This window comes from Tamandua tetradactyla, chromosome 4 (genome assembly GCF_023851605.1).
Source record: "Tamandua tetradactyla isolate mTamTet1 chromosome 4, mTamTet1.pri, whole genome shotgun sequence".
Taxonomy (NCBI): Eukaryota; Metazoa; Chordata; class Mammalia; order Pilosa; family Myrmecophagidae; genus Tamandua; species Tamandua tetradactyla.
Window position 1 is genome coordinate 116953186 of NC_135330.1, and position 20495 is coordinate 116973680.

At 35.6% G+C, this 20495-nt stretch overlaps 1 protein-coding gene across 10 annotated transcripts in view; it reads right to left on the reverse strand.

Annotated features, from left to right (window-relative positions):
* DGKH (diacylglycerol kinase eta) overlaps positions 1-20495 on the reverse strand; it is a 212010-nt gene that overhangs the window by 44864 nt on the left and 146651 nt on the right. For all 10 annotated transcript variants that reach the window (XM_077158350.1, XM_077158353.1, XM_077158351.1 and 7 more), the window contains 7 exons: positions 20328-20436; positions 19745-19884; positions 16009-16093; positions 9871-9956; positions 4210-4309; positions 2377-2650; positions 1345-1467 (listed from right to left, as the gene is read on the reverse strand). In XM_077158350.1, coding sequence (XP_077014465.1) covers positions 1345-1467; positions 2377-2650; positions 4210-4309; positions 9871-9956; positions 16009-16093; positions 19745-19884; positions 20328-20436 — 917 coding nt within the window. The remainder of the gene's footprint in view (positions 1-1344; positions 1468-2376; positions 2651-4209; positions 4310-9870; positions 9957-16008; positions 16094-19744; positions 19885-20327; positions 20437-20495) is intronic.

The following is a 20495-nucleotide window of genomic DNA, read 5'->3' on the forward strand; positions in this document are numbered from 1 at the left end:
TAGGCTGTAATACGGACAAAGAAGGTCTAAAAGGTCTAAGGTATAGAATATGCCCACATTCGGCTGTATTCTGGACATGTAAGGTCCATAAGGTCTAATTATGAAGCCTTGGAGAGTTTAAATAAAATTAAAGAATAGTCTCTCAAGGATAATGCAATTATTAGAAGTGGGAGCAGAAGTAGTAATGATGATGATGAGGATGATGACAGCAAATGCTCTTATATAGGAATATGTATCATACACTATTCTAGCATACAGCAGCTCCATGAAGTAGGTATAATATTATCCCCATTTTACAGACGAAGAAATCACAGAGAGGTTAAGTAATCTACCCAGATTTACATGTAATGAAAGTAAAAGCAAAAATCTAGTAATTACAATAGTTCTGATATAACAATGTTGACTTTTTGCTGGTATTTCCATATTATTTTCTCATCTTCATTAACATTTTAATTTCTGCTTTGTCTTACTCTAGTGTCCTAATAATTTGTTTCCTCACACAACATAAAATCTTAAAAGTATAAATTTTTTTCAATTAAAACAGTAGAACAATTGAAATTTTTATTGCTATGCATTATATATCATACATGATATGAAATACATATCAATTTCTTGGCAAAAACAATTTCAATTGAGAAAGGGTTGTGAGTAGGTATCCTATGACTTTAAAGCTCAATTTAGCAATAAAGATTATTAATCTAGCATGAGGAGGTATGGGATTCAAGGGACTGCTAGATCATTTAAATTATACACCAGATTTTACAGGTGTAGAGCCTGTGGCTTTCATACAATCCTCAAAAGAATCTCTGGGTTCTGATTTGGGTGTGAAAAAAATTAAGATATTTAGCTGTGTTTATTACCATAATCCTTAGTTTATCATTACGATCTCTAGATTATACTATAAATGAGAGATGCAGAAATACTTGACAATAGTTTGAATAATCTCAGTTAGCTTTATAATTTTAGTATTCATGGATCTCTAAGATTTAACTCTGGAAAAGCTTCAACAAAAATAAATACTCTGTGTGGGCCACGGTGGCTCAGCAGGCAGAGTTCTCACCTGCCCTGCCAGAGACCCAGGGTCGATTCCAGGTCCCTGTCCTTCTAAAATAAAATAAAATAAAATAAATAAATATTCAGGGCAGTGCAATGGTGGCTCAGTGGCATGCTAGAGACCTGGGTTCGGTTCCTGATGCCTGCCTATGCCATGAATAAATAAATAAATAAATAAATAAATAAATAAATAAATAAATATTCAAATAGTTTATTTTCAAACTAAGTCATCTGAAAACTAAAAGCAAAATTACATTTTACTTAATCCCAAAATAATCCTAGTTTCCTTACCAGTTAATGATTCTTTTATATCATCATCTTTAGAATCTTCTTTACATTCATCTGTTTCTGAATGATCATATTCCGATGACTGATTATCTGGCTCACAGGGGTGAACTGACTGTTCTTCGATAACTTTAAGTAGTAAGAAGATAAATATGTTTGGGCAAGTAAAAATAAAACCTATAAATATTAAGATATACTTAAGAAAGATAAATTGAAATATTCATCAAAAGAAATTGCTAATTCACAAATATTATTTAGCAATAAACTTGGTGGTGATGATACCTGTAAGTCCTGGAGATGATATAAATGCCAAAACTAAATTAAATTCCCAAGTTGCTAAAGGTGAACTTTGATCAGAATGAATTATATAAATGCCAAAATTAAATTAAATTTCCAAGTTGCCAAAATTAAACTTTTATCAGCATGAAAAAAAGTAAAATATAAGCATTTTAGAGAATGAAATATGAGTGCACTTTTTTAGAGTAATTTTATTGTTTCCTTACTACAAATATAATACATGTCTAACTATAAGTGCAATTTAATTTAAGGTCTAAGATTGAGTAAGTTACAATTTGGAAAGATTTTCTGAATTATTAATTATTTACATTAAAATTAACTTTTAGCTTGCTACTAAATTTCTAAAATAAATATAAACATTCTAATAATACAAAAAAAATAAAATACAGGCAGATCTTTTATAACCTCTAAACAACATAAACATGTAGGAAATAAATGTCAAAAAATATTTTCTCTATTTTCAAAGTAGCTGACAGGTTTGATTTTCTTTATTCTAAGAAGTCAAAAGATTGCAAATAAATTAAAATAATTAAAAGTACAGGTATATTAAGTTAACGTTCAAAATCAATTCATGTTTCAAATGTACTTTAACTATTTCTGAGATTTCATTTATCATTAATATGATGACCTTACTACTTAAATCAAGAATAAGGCTAATTCCAAATTTCATTTTCATGACTTTAATCTTCTATCTTTGCTTGCAACAGGAATTCTTCAAAAGCTAATTTTGTGCGTGTGTACCTTTTCCGGCTTGTTCAATGACTTGCCTCACTGCTTTCTTTAAACTGTCTGCCCGTGACAATATTTCCCTGGATTTGAAGGTTTTCTTTGAGGGAAGCCTGTGGAGGTCATCCGTGAGCTGCCCCCTGCTGTCACACAAGGATTCGTCGCTGGAAGATTCCACAGGATCCACTTCCGCAAAGACAGGGCAGTCGCTGTGAAGCCCAGAAGCAGCCTGGCCCTCGGTATGCACGGCCTGGAGGAGCTGCTCCAGCTTCTCGTTTAGGACTGAACACTATGAAAACAAAAATACAATAATAACAGCACCAATAAAAAGCAGGAAAAAAATGAAAAGATATCCGTAAGTGAGATGCTTTGAAAGTTGAATCACTAGAGGGAAACGCTAAAATTCAAATGTGTACCACATTTAATTCTATAGATGTTTTGGCTCAGGAAGTACCTGATTTAAAAATCTCTAGTAGAGATGGAAAAATGGTATTTTTAAATGGATGGAGTGTGATTTACAGGGAAGCGACTACAATTATACTTTAGACAGTTTATGGACCTCATCATTTATAATTACACAATTCATATGTACGTTTCATTGATTTAGGTCAGACTCCATTTCATGGGTAAAAATTTTAAAAATTTTGAACATATATTTTTCCTTAAAAGAAAATAACAAACATTTCACATATAATAAATGACTGCTAGACAAAAAAAAATCATACATTAGGCAAAATTTGCTATATGTTACATATGTTTTTTATGTTTTGAATCAATCAGCCTATGGCAACATTCTGAGCATGATAACGTGGCGGTCTGGTGAGTTTTGGCAAGCTAGCCTGAGAAACTTTGGTTTGCGAAGGAGTAAAAACAGCTGCTAAGGGTTTACTGGGACAAAAAAAAAAGAATAAAAAGGAACATGCACACAGCTGAGGTGTAATGGAACATAGTGATACTGAAAGATAAAAAAGTGCTCTGCCCTGGTTTTTACTGCTTTTCTTGAACTACTGGGGCTGGAGAAATACTGAGGACTGAACCTGCCAGTACTACCTTGTAATGTTATACCCTCCATTGCTGCAGTTTCCTGCCCTTCCTTCCTCCATTTAATTGTCTTTGATGGCAGGCCAAGACAATCGCTGTTAGAAAAAAGTGGGGCTAGAGAGGGTTTCTGTTTTCTGGAACTCTCCACAGGGCAGGAAAAAACAAGAGAAAGATGCTAAAAGTTTCAAAAGTATGTTCATTTCTATGTTCTTTTCCTTTCATGCAGTTAACCCACCATCTATGAATTTGGAGAAGCTGGTTCCTTTGCAAACCCAATATACCCAGGCCTTTCATAAAAATGCCCTGTTGTGAGCAAAGACCGTAACTTTTGAGATTCAGTGAATTGTTATTTTAGCCACAGAAAAGCGGATGAGTTGGAAAAGTCCGCAAGGAAAAAAGCAATGCAAGAAAAAGAACTCTGTAAGGGGCCCCGGGCTGCAGAGTCTGGGAGGGAGCCTGGCTGGCCTGGAAGTGGAGCCTCCTGCTCCACTCCCCACTGGAACACTGCAATGCACTGTCCTCTGTGAACCGACTACTGTGCATCTCCCCTTCTAGATGCTCAATAGTCAGAAAAGCGATTTGAGTGACAAAGTTCAGCTGGTTGCAGTTTTCAGCAATGAAGTTGTCCAACATATGAAAGGGCCACCATAAGAGAATATACATATGCTTTAAAACCCTCATATCTGATTCGAAAGTAATTTTTCTCTTTGAAGGATAACTGCCAAACTAGTTTAGCTCATTGGTTTTAGTTCAGCTTTAACACACTGTTAGAGAAACCCGTGCACACCCTGTAGGTTTCCCACTTACTTTACTGGCCAGTGCGTCTGTTACAACAGTATTTTCCATCGTTTTTTCGTAGGCTTTCTCTACTTTGGCAACAATGTCCTTGACAGTTTCACATAATATCCTTTGAAGAAAAGAATTTGTACACTTCAATAAATTTAGAAGGTTAATTTCCTCCAAATAATAGATATATTTAAAAATAAGCACTATTAGGCAAACTGTCAAAATATCTAGATCACTTGTAAATAAATCCATACTTCTCCCTGTTAGGTAGCAAATCCCAGGTAAGTTCAAGGCATTTTAGATGATAAATGGATATAAGAAGAAAGCCTGCTCTACATAATGTAACTAAAAAGTAATTTTAAGATTATTGCAAGACTTTCTCAAATACTTAAATTAAATGCTTGAGAAGAGTATTTATAGATCCCAATAAAAATGAAAGCATTTGCTACCACAGCTTATACTTTTCATGTTGAAAAAACAAGGATAAGCATGTTGTTACTGATACTTTACTATTTGTCACATGGGCCTCTTGACAATACATTGTTCCTAAGAGTAAAGAAGTTGTGTACTGTGCTGAAAACCAACACATCACTTGAACTGAGTTACAGTCTCTGTAAATCTACTCATTTTCTTTCTTAAGATAACCAGTGTAATAGCAGGCAACACCAATTTAATTCAGGTCTTGTTATTGTCACTATTATGTACTGTACTTCTTTTTTTCTTTTAATTATATTTTGTTTCTTTAACAACAGAAATAGATTTTACAAAAATCTGAGATGCTAATAAAATTTATCTTTCAGAAGTCTTTGGAGTCGTTGTTGGATTAAAAACAACCAATGTAATGATATACGCCCTTGCCAAAAAAAAAAAAAAAAACTAGGGGCCTATTCGGTAAATATTTGAAAACAGGACCAAAATATTTCAAAATCACTGTACACCTCTGTCATTGACATAGGTTGAGGAATTGGAAACAGTATCAGATTCCAGCAATTATTTTTTCCTATTATACACACAATTTTTTTTCTTGGCATGTGGGTAGTGTAATAAGTTTCCAGATACTTAAGTAGTTTAAACTCAAGGCAGTCAATAACAATAGGACTGTCTCTCTCTTTCTCTCTCTCTCTCACACACACACAGATACACACACACATCCCAAACCTTCAAATAAATGCATTACTCCTAGCAATTTTTGTTTTGTTTGTTTTTTGGCAACCATTTCTAGATTTCACTGGAACAAAACATATAACATTTCCTAAACCTCATCTTTTTCTTTTAATTTTGATATTCAACTTTTATTGTGTCTGTTCTCTCTCTCTTGCATTTTATATTGTCATCGTTTGACTAGACAAAGGGGCATGCGTTTGAAGAAGCTCTTTAAAAGTGAACAACGGTAAGCTGAATTAAACCATGGTGTGACCTGTAGGGACAAAAATTCCTGGAGTATGAAGAAAATGTCCAATTCCCCGGGACACAGAAATTATTGTCAGGAGATTCTTGGACGGTGAAGGAAAGTTCATACTCCTAGGAAATGGAGAAATCATTGGAGATAAATGGAGGCATTTCCTCACCCAATGATGGGCTTTTTAAAAATTCAGATTTCTACAGAGAATCTAACTTATCAATTGTTTGAGCTGCATTCATGTACTTCATGTGAAGTTTGTCCTCTTTGCTCATGTATAGCACCTTTATGGAATTTCTTGAAACACTAAACTTTCAAGGCTAGGGTAAGCTTTCCTCTACATGCTTTACTGAAAATTTCTCTAAGATGTCCCACTTCTGGACATTCTTGCCTATCAGTCTAATTGCAAAACTGAGGTTTTTCTTGTCATTATTTAACACTGTCTTGACATAACTTTCTTTGGAATTTGTGAGGTTATAAATTCCATGACAGTCTCATAGCTACTTTTGCTGGCATCTAACTCTCAGGGACAGAGCTGTGGAGTCCATCAGCCTAGGATGACAGTGGCACTGGCCATATCCTTCCCACATTGTGCCGCTTAGATGAGCCAGACGGAGGCTGAAGGGGAGGGTCTAATCCTGGGAGGCTTGTGGCCAAGAGAGCTGATGAATGGAAATGTGAAGGTGCGGGGACTGCTCGCCATACAGCTGTACAAAGAATCAGAAGAAATAAGTCTATCTGATGGCCCATTAAGTTCCATATTCCAGAAAATTTAGGATATTTATATTTTAAAGGAATGAATTAACCTATTATACCTAAATAGTGATAGAGTTTTAAAAATAGAAATAAAAAATACACTTAAAAACATTATGATTTCAATGTCGGATCAACTGGGAATTTGCAAATTGGAAAAAGTCAATTTTAAGATGTGTTTACTATAGTAACACAGAAAGATTTCCAAATGAAACTTTATACATAACGACCTGCAGAAAATGTGTTGGAAAAACAAATAAATAAAAATTGGGCATGGATTTTCCCATAGTGCCAAATAAAAAAATTTTAAATCTAAATTTAAAATTTAAAATTTTAAATTTTAATTACATCTTCAATTAATGTCAGACATAATTTTTGAGACCATTTTATTTCTTCCATTTTGTTTTCTTCCTTCAAGTTGAACATAGTCATTCAATTGAGGCGAATAATAGGAGGGGCAACAATTGTAGATTTTTAAAAAGTTAAAGTGGTATAAAACTCAAATGCAATGTGTGAGCCTTGTCTGGATTTTGATTTGCACAAATCAACTATAAAAAAAAATTGAGATCACTGGGAGAAATGAAATATGGACTGAAAATGACCAGTGACGTCAGAGAATTATTTTAATATTGTCAAATATTTTAAGAAAGAGAAACTACTAATCTGTAGTGTATTTGAACAGGTAGAAGGAAATACCTGAAAACTGTGGAACTGTAACCTATAGAATACTTTGAAATGTCCTCTATAATGACTCAAACCATACTTGGAAATCACTTTTTTTGCATACATATTTCACAATAAGAAAATGTTTTAAAAAAAGAGAGAGAGAGAGAAACTACTAGACATAAACACTGAAAGTGGAATAAAGTGATTTCTGGGATTGGCTTAGAGATACTGTAGCAACACGAAGTGGGAAGCTGATGGCAAAATGTTGATAAATGCCGAAGCCAGGTGACAGGCACGGTGGAATTTATTTTATCAATCTATCTACTTTATGTATATTTGAAAATTTTCATAACAAAAGTAAAATTTTAAATACGTTGCAATACTGGTACTGGTACATTATGTACAGTACTGGTACACTGCATAATGGTACAGTGTACCATTACTGGTACACTATCAATTTACAGTGATAAATTTCAAGAGAAAAAAAGGGATTACATGTTATCCCTTTTTTTTCTCTTGAAACTCTTTATGACAAATCCCCAGAATTTTAATGTTGGGAACCTGATGGTGTAACAGCGAGGCAGCCTGAAAGACCTGTGGGCATGGAAGGGACAGGAGGGAAGCAGAGTTGGGATGTAATCTGCTCAAGGGCAAGGGAGATAGTTGGGGAGAAACCCAAAGCTAGGGCTACGAGAAAATCCTAGACACGGAGCAGACCAAGGTCGAAGAAAAAGTTTGAAATGGATTTGGGTAAAACACTGGATGAGACAATAATTTAATAAAGCGTGCTGTAGTTTATACACTCCCTTTTATATTACTCAACTTAATTTTCCAAAGTTCTATGAGGGGGAAAAGTATAGGCATTCTATATGTCTGAAAAAAGACTTAGCTCTTTTTTCTAAGCTAATAAATAGAAAAGCTGATAAAGCTAATAAATTTTGAGTCTCAACTAGGACTCCATCTTACTATAACACTAGAGGCTTACTCCAGTGGTTTTAAAACTCCTCCAGTGATACCCTCAAGGGTTCTACAAATGCTTGGTTTGAATTTCATTTAAAAATAGAGTACAGTTTTTAAGATGCTCAAATGACTAGTAGAGACATTAGAGACAAATAATGTTAACTTGTATTTTACAATTTACTAGATTTGTGAGACTCTTCAGCTAAAGCACCTTCTGCCATTTTTATTTAATTGAAGACAATTTCCTTATAATTGTGTTAACCAAATAAAATACAGAAATACGTGGAAACCACACCAAACATTAAACCATAACTATCATCTATAACCGACTTCAATAATTTAATTCTACACAAATTTATAAATGCCAAGAAAATAGAATTTTTATTTATGTTTTTTAATTGGGAGTCTGTGTAAGATTTTATTTTAAAAAGGGTTCCCAGTGATAAAAATGCTGTACCATACAGGTATTGAAGTTAAGAAAGAGAGGGAGAGGAAGGGATGGGCGATCATGATGAACCTGTTTATAGCTGTTCAGATTTCATCACTTCTTCCATTAATTTAAAAATGCAATATATAGGAGGCAATAATCAAACACATTAAGGCCAATGCACTTTACTAACAAAACTAGGAAAGTTGGCCAGATAAAAGATTTACTTCACTATATCGAATAAAGAATAATTTTACTATTTATTATTATTCTACTTCAACTTTCCATCTTTTTGACAATGTCCTCTAAAATACCTCCCAAGATGTATTTGATTTGTGGGGTAAGGTTGGCAAACTCAGATATCCACAGGTTCCAGGGAAGTGAAAAAAAAAAAAGTATGAATTGGACTTGGGATGAGAGAGACAACAGGGAGTGCTCGAGCCTGGGACAAGCTGGAGATCTGTACACTTTACCATAAAGCAAGACAATGCAATTCATTTTAAAAGATAAAAAAGAACAAACAGTACCAGTACCCATCAACAAAGGTCTGTGAGCCACTCCCATTGCCAACTAGCACGCTCTCCTGCCTTTTGCTTCATTCTGTTTCCTACTCCTGGGGACTTACGTCATGCAGGAAAGCAACTGTCACTACATTTGTACTTTTGCCACAAGCAGGTTTGTTTATAATGAACTTCTCTTGACTTTCCTTGATTTCTTTGCAAATTAAGGGTATATATAATGTATTAAAATGTGCCTATTTTTATCTTCACCACTTCCCTATCCCCTTTCTTTTCTTAGTAATCTTTATTTGCTACACCAGAACCCTAAGCAATTCTAGTCGCTTACCAGCTGAAAATTCAAATTGGTTCCACTCATTTCTTCCAGTTGACTTTCCAATTCTCATGACATCAGTATAGGATGCTTCAAATGAAATTCTAATTTACAGCCCAGCTATATTTGGGATGCAACCAAATAGCTTTGGCTCCATTTACTGAATCAACTTGACTAAAATCTGACAACTTTGAATTAAATAAAATTTAATTATGACATTTGAACACGCTGAGAAATGTCATTTTGAAAAATCTCATTTTTCCGTTTTACTGATATGTCTCCATATAATAGCGTATATGGAAATAATGCATTATAATGAAATGTTTTCCATATTATAATTAATCACAAATACTTTTTAAAACAGAAACTTGGATGAATTAAAATTCTAAGCCCTTACTGCATCTTTTTTACAAAAATGTTTCAAATTATGCACCAAAAAATATATCCTCTAAATATAAACTGTAAAATAAGTTGTTAAAGTTATTTTTTAAAAAAACAACACAAATCTAAAATACCAAATTCTACAAGCTACTTCACAGGCAATTTTTGAAAAGAAAAATCACAACAAACTTAAACAATAGTGGAAACCAGCTTTTCTTTCGTTTTTACCAGGTAACTATTTCATGACGTAAACTCCACCACTCACTTGGCAGATGATCTGACTACTGCATATTCGTCAGAATTGAGGATTGTTGAAAGATGAGTTGCAACTGAGTCTTCATAAATTGTCATCTACAACAAGAAAAAACACCATATAAACGTTGCTGGTTTTTATACACTCAGTTTTACTGCTTCCAGATGGGAACCATTCATGTCACACAAGAAATAGGAACAATAGCTGTAATTAAATATATCACACAAAATAGATAATATATTCTTCCAGTGAAAGGTTTTCAGCTTCTGGAATTCTTTAATTTATATTCTTAGGGAAATCCATAAAAATCCCTTGTGAAAAATTTTCCAAAAAATATTAAATAGCTAAATATATAAAGAATTCTTACTCTTGGTATAAAAAAGCCAGACAACCTAACAAAAAAATGGGAAAAAGACTAGAAATTTAAATAGGAGGCTATTTAAATGGCTGAAAAGATGTGTATTTTCCTCACCACCGGGCAAATGCAAACAAAAAGCACAATGCAGTACCACTATCTATCCACCAAAATAGCTAAAACGAAAACAACAGTGACAATAAGAACAGGGAGAAAATGCCAGGTGGTGGCAAGGTTGTGGAGAAACAAAGCTCTCACACCCGACAACAAAGCTGGTGGGAGTGCAAGCGGCTACACTCTAGAAAACTGTGTCATAGTATCTGTTAAAGTTGGACAAATCCAGACATTCTGCAGGACCCAACAAATGCAACTTCTACATTCATAAGTCAAAGACATACAGTTGTGTGTCCACTAAAGGTATGCATGAGACTGTCCACAGCCACATTCGTGCAAGTGCAGAATGGATAACAAATTATAGTATTTTCATGGAATGGAGAACTAGAGGCAAGGAGAATGAACGATTTACAACTATGCGGCAGTATAGAAGAATCTCACAGACATAAAGTCCGAGTCAAAGAATCCTGAACGATTCTATTTTATAAAGTACAAATACAGGCAATTCTGTTTTTGGGAGTCGGGATAGTGGTTGCAGGGGTGGAGGGGCAGTGGTGAAGGGAACACAAGGAGGGCCTGTGATGTCCTGTCACTGCTGCCTCGTGATCTGGGTGCTGGCTGCATGGATTTTCTGCGTTTGTGAAAGCTCGCTAACCTGGACATTTATGAAATGTGCGCTTTTCTGCATGTATATTACACTTCAATTAAAAAGAATTTAAAAAATGCAGACTACACTGTCACATAGTCATGTAAATAAATATTTCACTCGAACAACAACATAACCAACATGCCAAAAGAGTCCTGTATCCTTTTTCTGTTGGACTCCTACTGAAACATCCGATTGAGAGAACATATAGAGAATATATGTTTACATATCCCTAATATATAAATGTGTACAATATAGAAGCAGGCTCATATGCAGAGCCTCCCTGCATTTAATGTTTGCCTTATATATATTCCATGCCACACAGCTCAAAAATTTCTAGTGTAAACCATTGCTCTATCCAAGCTGGCCTCTTCTGTCTGACTCAGATCCTCTTCCATTGCTATTCACCAATGAGCAGCAGATTATTCAGACAATTGCAGATTCACATTAAACCCTCATATAAACTTGCTGACCAGCCTCTTTCCAGAAAAATTTCATTCCTGATTTATATTTAGTTCCATCAGTGAGCAGTCAGTATGTTACTCTTTAAAGTTTCTATCTTATCTCCTTTCAAAGATGGACCACGTATAGAGAAGGAATTTTATATGAAAGTAAGGAGGGGAGGGGTAGGTCCCCAACATAACATAAAAAATTACAGTGATCACAAATCCACTTCATGGATCTCCTGGTCTAATGGCTAAAAACTGAACATTTACTATTTAAGATGAGAAAAAAAAATTTATCTTCTGAAAAAAAAAATTTCTTAAAAGATCCAAGAAAGGAAATATTCTTTAAAAAGATTAGTTTTATTTCTTGTCCTTACAGGGTGGATTGCCATAAAGTCTATGAACATTGGGGAAATATTTTAAACTATAGTTAATACCATTTGAACTTATATTTAAAACTCCAAGTTTTGGGGTATTAGAATATTCAAGGAATACAACTTCTTTTAGAGGAAAATAAAATAGCCTCCATGTCCAAAGATAAAAGCGTAGCTGTCACTTATTAACCTCTTATGTCATAACTTAGCAGGCTCTGGAAGATAGGTAATAAGAATTAACATATTTATTGTGCACCAGATAGTATGATTAAGCACTTTGTATGCATTTATCCAGTTAATTCTCCTGTTTTACAGCCAAGGAACCTTCAGTTTAGAGGAGTAAGTGACCCAAAGCTAAGAAATCGTAGACCAGCTAGCCGAGCCCATTTGCATACTCGAGGCTTTTCCCATCACGCTGCCCAGAAGGGAGTCTTCATCCTTACTTAACTGCTTTGGGTCAAATATAAATTTCATCATTTCTCAACAGTATCATCATTCACAGCCTCTTAGCTGGGCTTCCTGCGTCTCCCCTGTCCCTTCCCAATCCATTCCTCACTTCACAACACAGTGGCTTTTTTCTGCAACACAAATCTGATCACGTCACACGCCTGCTCAACATCTGAGGGGATCCCTCCTACTTCCCACGTGAAGTCAAAACCCTTCAGCTTTGAGTCCTTCCCTAGTTCTCAAGACTCTCCACCCCAACCCACATCTCATCAGTCGTGTCGTCTTATACTCTTCCTCATACCACGTGCTCTAACTACACCAAACTCCTTGCAGCCTGCCAACGTGCCGTAGTATCTCCACACAGTGTCTTTGCGATGAAGCTCCCTCACGTATGTCGTTCTCCAGCTGGCTAATTTCTACTTCTCTTCTTTTGGTGTTGAAAGCCCAGTTGAGGCACAACCTACTCTGAACTTGCCGGGCTGAGAATCCTCCCTTGTGGGCTCCCATTACACGCCATAAATACCCTTATCAGTTCCTTGTCAGTCTGTCTCTCCCACTAGAGCAGGAATTCCCACACTTTCTGGGTTCACAGCAGCCTTCATATCTTGCCATATGTTCCTCAGTATCCCTAGACCAGCAGTTAGGTTCAAGCAGCTTTAAAAAAAAATGAAATTTCCTAAGGACTAAGTAGGCATTTGAAAAAAACAAACTACATATAAACTGAAGGTAAAATATTTCATTTGGAAGTAACTGGTGTGACTACAGGCACTGTAGTACTTCTTAAACTTTGGAATCAGAGGACAAAGACACCTCCGTGTCTTGCTTCGCAGTGATTTTTGTGTGGTATTCGTTTTTATCACAGAAACGGCTGAAAACCCAGCTTCACAAAGACATGACGTTATCGAAAGGAATCCAGTGCGACCTAAATTGTGAAGCATCGCGAGCTAGCAGTCTCTGTGGTGTCCAACAGGTGCTGACTATTACCAAGCTTCCTTTGAAATTTAATAAATATCTGCTGGCACACCTATGAGTTCACCATGGTGCCCTGGCCTGCCTTGGCACACAGTTTGGGAACCATTCCAGTAAAGGTGAGCCTTTTATTCCTAGTCTCAGGCAACAGTAGGCACTTATATTTGTTAAATGAATGAAAGAAATCAGGAATTTACCACTTGTTAGCATGGTATTGTTAAGCAGCTAGAAAAAAAAATTGAGGGGAGAACAGTTTCATTATTCTTCAATGGTCAATTAAAAAAATAATTAGGAAAAATTTCATTTCTAGAGGTTTTAGGCCAATTCTTTCCTACGTATTTAGGAGACTGTCATGGTGCAGCAGCTCATGCTTTCTCAGCGATTACCTTGGCCCTAATACAAGCATCTGATGATTGATGACTTACTAGACTTCTTTGGTTGGGGTCTGATAAAGAAGAAACCAAAAATATGATCCCTAAACAACAGAAGCTTAATACAATTGGAAAGCAGAAAGAAACACACAAGACCAGAGATCTTTGATGCTAAGATGCCCGTTCTTCCAAAAGTGTATGGTATTTAGATGAAAAATTCACAAGATTTTTTTATTTACTGCCTACACCTTGGGCCAAGCACTGTGCCAGGTGGCAATCCCATGGCAAGTTAATGCTACACAGTACTTAGTATGACAGTGCCAAGATAAGGGAAGTGAATGAGGCTGTGGAAGTACTAAGGAAGGGTGCAACTCTAGGATTTAGGAGTTAAAGGAAGCCTGCCTAGGGTAAGTGGTAGCTAAGCTGAGATGACAGTGGAATACGAGTGAGCAAATAATGATGCCCCTGAGAGAGACAACATTCATTCACAAAGGGTTAGAAGAGAGAAAGGGTATGGCAGCATGGGGATTTTACATTAAATGTAAACTACACATTTTCTAATATTGAGGACTGTTAAACAATGGAATCATTTTTACCAAAGGGAACCACGATAGCACTATGGTTACAATGTTTAAAAAGTACAGCAACAAAAACAATGGCTTAATTGTTGCCAGAGGGAATTAATCAATCAAACTAACACACTTGCTTAGGCTCCATGATTCCAACAGAATGCTAATGGTTAAATAGATGGGTAGCATTATCTACCACACTTTGTGTCTTCCTAAGGAAAATGAAAAAAGCAATACTTATTTCATAATCATACACAAGGAAATTCAGAATGAATACTGTATTAAAAATGTATTCAAAAGCTGGAAAAATAGGTTGAGCTGAAGAAGGAAGGTTTAGCTTCCTTTTATTGCAGTTTCAGGACAAAAAAATTTTGATGACAGAGTAAAGCTCATTCCTGGTGTCAGAGAGAGGTGTGCTCAGGTCTTGGCCAGGTGCTGCAGAACACTCATTTAACCTGTTATCTTAACATCTGTGATTCCTTTGCTATGAAAATAAGTTTTAGTAAGAAACCAAAATACACCTAAATGAGAGTACCTTCATTTAGTTACCATTGTACCTCATATTTAGTGATTATATATGCGATAAAAGTTAGTAATCTACCTTTTAAAAAATACATGTTAGGAAATAGGCGTCTCTGGAATAAGTAGAACCAAAGATTTCCCCTTTCTGTCTTTTTGGAGAGAAAATCAGTAACATTTACAAAAAAATACCATCAGGAAAAAAGAAACATGTATTATATTTATTTTTATATATTTTATATTATTAATTTTATATTTAGATATATATTTAGATAAAATAATATTATAAATAAAAATATTGCTGGGAATAAAGCAGTGTATATAACAATTTTTGAATAGTGATTATTTTTGGGTGGCAAAACTAGAAGTGATTTTCTTTTCTTTCATATAATTTCTTATTTTACAAATTTTTTAAAAGCAATTTTTGCTACTTTTTATCAGAAAAAAAGTTTAAAATACAGTTAGCTTCTTTTAGGAATAGCCCCATGTTTCTAGTTATTTCTTTCCTTGGTCTTGACGAGATCATAATTTTCTTAATGACAAAGATTTCAATTATAAAATAAACAGATGACTTTCCCTACAGGGAAAAATAAGTTATCATAGATCAAATGGTCTTAATGAGCCAGAGAAAAATCCTTTGAAAGTTAGGTTCTGTTTTAAATCTCTAAATGCTTTGAGGTTTAATCAGAATCTTGAATCTTTAAAAATGGCTAAGAACGTTAGCCATTTACGGTCTGTGGAAGGGATGGAATGAAGTGTGCTGTCTTCATTTTATCTTGATCAACAGGGTTAACCTAGAGACCTGTCCTGATGCACCTTCAAAAGAGCAGTCAAAGCGGAGAGAAAGGATATAACATTCTGGCCAGGAGGACTGGTGAGTCTGGAGATGGTTTAAGGAAGCTGGGCTAACAACCAACGATCAAACAGTGCTTATGGCTGATGAGAGGGCAATGATTAAAGGCTAAAAGGAAACTCATCAGCTGTCTCCCTGTTGGGCAGCCTTTGCCCAAGCCTTGTTAGTAAAGCAGAAGCAGGTTGGTAGAATACTCAGGTAGAACATCCATGATCTCGGTCAATCCTTACACTATTGTAGTCTTACTTTATAGTTGAAGAAATTGTGGCCATGCAGGCAAGTGGAGATGTCCAATGTGAAAGGTCAGGAAAATTCTGAGCTAGAACTTAACAGCTTCTTTTCTTTGGGAGAGAAGACTAGAAGTAATCCATCAGGCCATATCCCAAACAAAGTAAGTAACATTTAGTAATTTACGTAAGTTTTCTTATTCCTTCAAGATGTTCACTGCCCATTTCAAAGGATAAATAGGTAAAGGGTCAAGTCTTACATAAAATTCTTCATTTGCTTCTTGAGATCCCGGAAGCAGAGAGGCCTTCGGTGGCAATTTGAGTTCATATGTCATTATGCTCCACCTGCAGGGAGGAAAATCTTTGGTCTAAAATCCCTTTAACATGTAAGAAAGTGACATTCTCTTCTCATACATACATATATATATATATATATATATATATATATATATATATATATTCATCAGTTGTGCTTTCATGGTATCTTAAAACAGCCCAAAATGGGAGGAGAGATGGAATTTTGAAACTCTGATAAAATGTTGAATTTATAATTGATGATTTCCACATCTCACCAAGTCTCTGAGGAGAAGCTTCCAAACTGTTTAACATGATGACCCACAGCAAGAAACACACAAATGTAATGACACTTCCCCTTTCTCACCAGGCACAATGCATTCTGACTTTTCTGTTCCACTTCTTAAGTAATTTTTGTTGTGATTTATTTACCAGATTATACAAGTTACTAGTAGATCACAATCTAAAGTTTCTAAACAATGCCCTTGATTAAATATACACATGCTACCTATGAAAAAAAATCATTCTACGTGTAACAATTACTCTTATCAAATAAATCAGCTAATACATACATGAACTGAAAATTAACTACCCCTTCTTAAATTAAGAGAGAAAGCATAGGATTATGAGGAGAATGTTAATACAAATAATACTGATTGCACAAATTTGTTCCAATTAGCTGTAAATATTAATTTCAAACCAAACATATGACTCATATGGTGTTAGAGAAGAGTAATCAACTCAAGATTAAGTCCAGTCTTCTATATGAACTAAGAATTTCAACATTTGGGAGGCACAGTTAGGTCATTAACATAAAGTAAAGGATGTGAAACAATGTTGCACAAAAACATAAAGCACAATAAAAGCAGTCCCACAATATATGGATTTTAAGAAAAGCATATCACAGCTGAAATCAGTAGTAATAGAACTAGAAAAAAATCCCAAGATTAGCACAATATTCAAACAGAGCCTAGTCTATCATTCAGACTAACAGGAATGTGTTTACATAAAAAATCCAAATTCCCAAAAGACATAAATTATATGTTACGATATATAAACTGACTTATACCTACTAGTCAAACTCTGATACAGAAATACTTGATGGAAATATATATTTGAGCACATCACGCTATTCATTCATCAAATCATTCATTCATCCATGTAACAAATATTTATTGAACATCTCTTAAGTGACAGACACTTGCCCAAGGTCTGGAGATATAAGGATGAGTAAGACTTCCCTCATGAAGCTTATATTCTAGTAAAGAAAACAGATATAATACAAGTAAACAGATAAACTTTGCTAAATACCCAAATAGAGAAAATTATAATTGGAAACACAAATGGCGAGTTCCTTATAATTGGAAATACTTCCCCAAAGGACAGTCAAAGAAATCTACCCAAGTATGTATGTTCCTTGTACCTCCCTCCTTGAATGGAAATGGAGAAAGTGCCAGCATGGGTCAGGAAGAGATGCATTTTGGTACCAGCTAAGAAGAGTTAGAAGGTAAGGGCCCTGTCTGGTGTGTGTGTGTGTGTGTTAAAGGGAGAGAATGCACTATTGGGGAAAGACCCTAGGAGGTGCAATCTGGATTCTGGATTAGAATACCAGTTCCACCACCCATTACCCATGTGGTATTGACAAGGCAAAAACTCAGATGATAACCTCAGCTCTCTCGGAGTGGAGTGACCATTAGATGAAATGAAAGAGCGGAAAGCAAGTAGAAGTGCTGGAAAGATAAATATCTTTGTTATTCTAGCTCCCCATTGACTTCACAAGCCTCAATTTTCATCTTTGTAAAATAACCATAATAATGCTTTTCACAGCTACCCCAAAATGTTGTTTGAGGATCAAATCAATTAATACATGTAAAAAAGCTTATCTAATTTTAAATATCATTAAACGAAGTTTTTTTCGCCTGTACTTTACAAATAATGTTCTTTAATTGGTAAAGAAAAATACAATAACAAAATATTCTCATGCTTTTAGTAACAGTCTTAGATTATGGAATCCCCTTTGATTTCATTGTTGTCATGTGTGTGTGCGTGCATGTGTGTGTTGGGGGGGGGTGTTTGCAGGTCCATATCAAGGAATTTCATCAAGGAGTGTTGTTTCTCTGCTGACCACCCTGGAGAAGTTAAATTTTATAGCACGGGAAAGCACCCACACCAGGGTAAAGAAAAGCGTCTAACAGCCCTTCCTAGGATGCAGGAGCAGTGATATTTAAATTTACAGCAAAGAACGCATTTAAACACCCCTTGCTTTACTGGCACGCAAAGAACCACACAGGTGTCTGGGAAATCACCTAAGGCTCTTTTAAAAAGACTGGAGACTGAACTCATCTTCACACTGGGGCTTATACCTATTAGACTAACCCCCTCACATACAGCTTTAGATAAACAGAGAGAAATTCTCTATTGCCCAGCTCTCTTTTTAAATATCATTTTCAGCAAAAGGATCAACCATTACAACACTAGCTAATGACAGGCAAGGTTACAATTAATTAGATTACATCTCATTTTAAAGTAATTACATTTTAGTGCGGTGACGCCCTGATGAGATTTGAGTATATTTTTGGGCAGAGTGCCACAGATGGCTAATCCTATCAGAGCTGTGTTGCTTCATTTTAGCTCAGATGTCAATGATATTTTGTGACATTTGTCTCTACATATAAGCGGTGGTGGCAGCACAAACACTTCCTGGGTCCTGTCATCCCTACACGAAATTCTAAACACCTCCTCCGTAACACTCCAGGTACACACATCATCATTTCCTTTCTATACATGGTAGATGCAGAGAGAGAGCAGTTAAGTGCTATGATCCAGGACAGGAGAAGCACAGTGACGGGTCCTTCATTTGAAGCTTCTTCCCAATAAGTTCCTGGGAAAGGATTATTATTATTATTTTTTATTTGGTGCTTTGCTGGGCCAATTCATTCTTTTTTGCGTGGGCAGGCACCAGGAATTGAACCCAGGTCTCCGGGACAGCCTTTCATTCCTTTTTTTTATTCATTCATTCATTTATTTATTATTGATTTCCAAGAGGGACAGGCTGAAGCTTACCGTTACATTGTTAACAATGGCCAATGGTTAAGAATTATAAACATGCCTGTAAATTGTAAAGCACTGAACCCAGAGCAAAGAGGCATCAATTCCCTGGTCTCACAGGGTTCTTTGAATCTTGAATATCATTATCTTCACTTGACAAAGGTGGAATGTGGCCCTAGAAGCTTGTCCAAAGTTGCACGACAATTCATTCTTAATGTACATAATCAGGAGGAAGAGAATTCTAATAATTCTGTTTATATGTATTTCTTAGCTTTCCTGACACCACAGATGATGAGGGCACACCTATTATCAAAAAGCACGATACAAAATTAATTACTTTAGCTCTTTGACTGGAATAGGAATTAAGAATAATTAGTTATTAACAGAGTCTTCTGGCTTTAAAATAATGGCTGCACTAGGCTAATTTTCTCAGTTTTTGTTACAATTCATACATTCATTAAAAACAAAACAAAATGAAACCATATACTGGGTGGTCTACTCTGTGCTGAGCTGTATCAGACTCCAGGGATGACACATGGACAAGACCAGGATGTCTCTGGCTTCCTTGCAATGTCAGTCGAGACAATGTCAATGATCACAAAGTATTTTCAGCATGGATTATCAATCCAGGTTTAGGAAAGAAACTGGTTGTACCTGTCCAGCATTTTGGTGCTGGCTCGTTCCAGCTTCTCTAGGATTTGAGGGAGCTGGGTGTCGTCGTCGTAGGAACCTCCCCAGCCAAGCACCCGAGCAAGGTCATTTCCGGTACCCAAAGGCAATACACCCACCTGACACTGAAAGACAGCACAAAGGTGAGATTTCTTCCCTGGTAAGTGAGCGTACTGATATGAATTCATGTTAATTTGCAGTAAAAAGAGTTAACACTTGCCTTGTGTCTGATGCTCCTTTTATCTACGGTGTGGATAGATGAGTAAAAAATATGGGTAAGAAATAAACAAAAAATAGGGGGAACAAAGGTTAAAATAAACTGAGTAGACAGAAATACTACTGGTCCGTGAAAGGGAGTGGTAAGGGGTATGGCATGTATGAGTTTTTACTTTTTTCTTTCTTTTGCTGGAGTCATGCAAATGTTCAAAAAAATGATCATGGGGATGAGTACACAACTATGTGATGATATTGTGAGCCACTGACTATACCCCTGACAAGAATGTTTGTATGTTTGCTTGGTATTCACAATAAAAATATTTAAAAAAAAAAAAAAAGAGTCAGCACTTGCCTTTTTGTTCAAGTTGAGCTTATCGATTTCTGACAAAACCCAACCTACACTGCCATCTCCTCCACAAACGAGAATCCGGAAATTGTCAAAATTCTGAAATAATCTTAAGCTGAAAGTAAAAAAATATTTTATTTTAGTATAAATCAATCTCAAACACTTGCCCACATT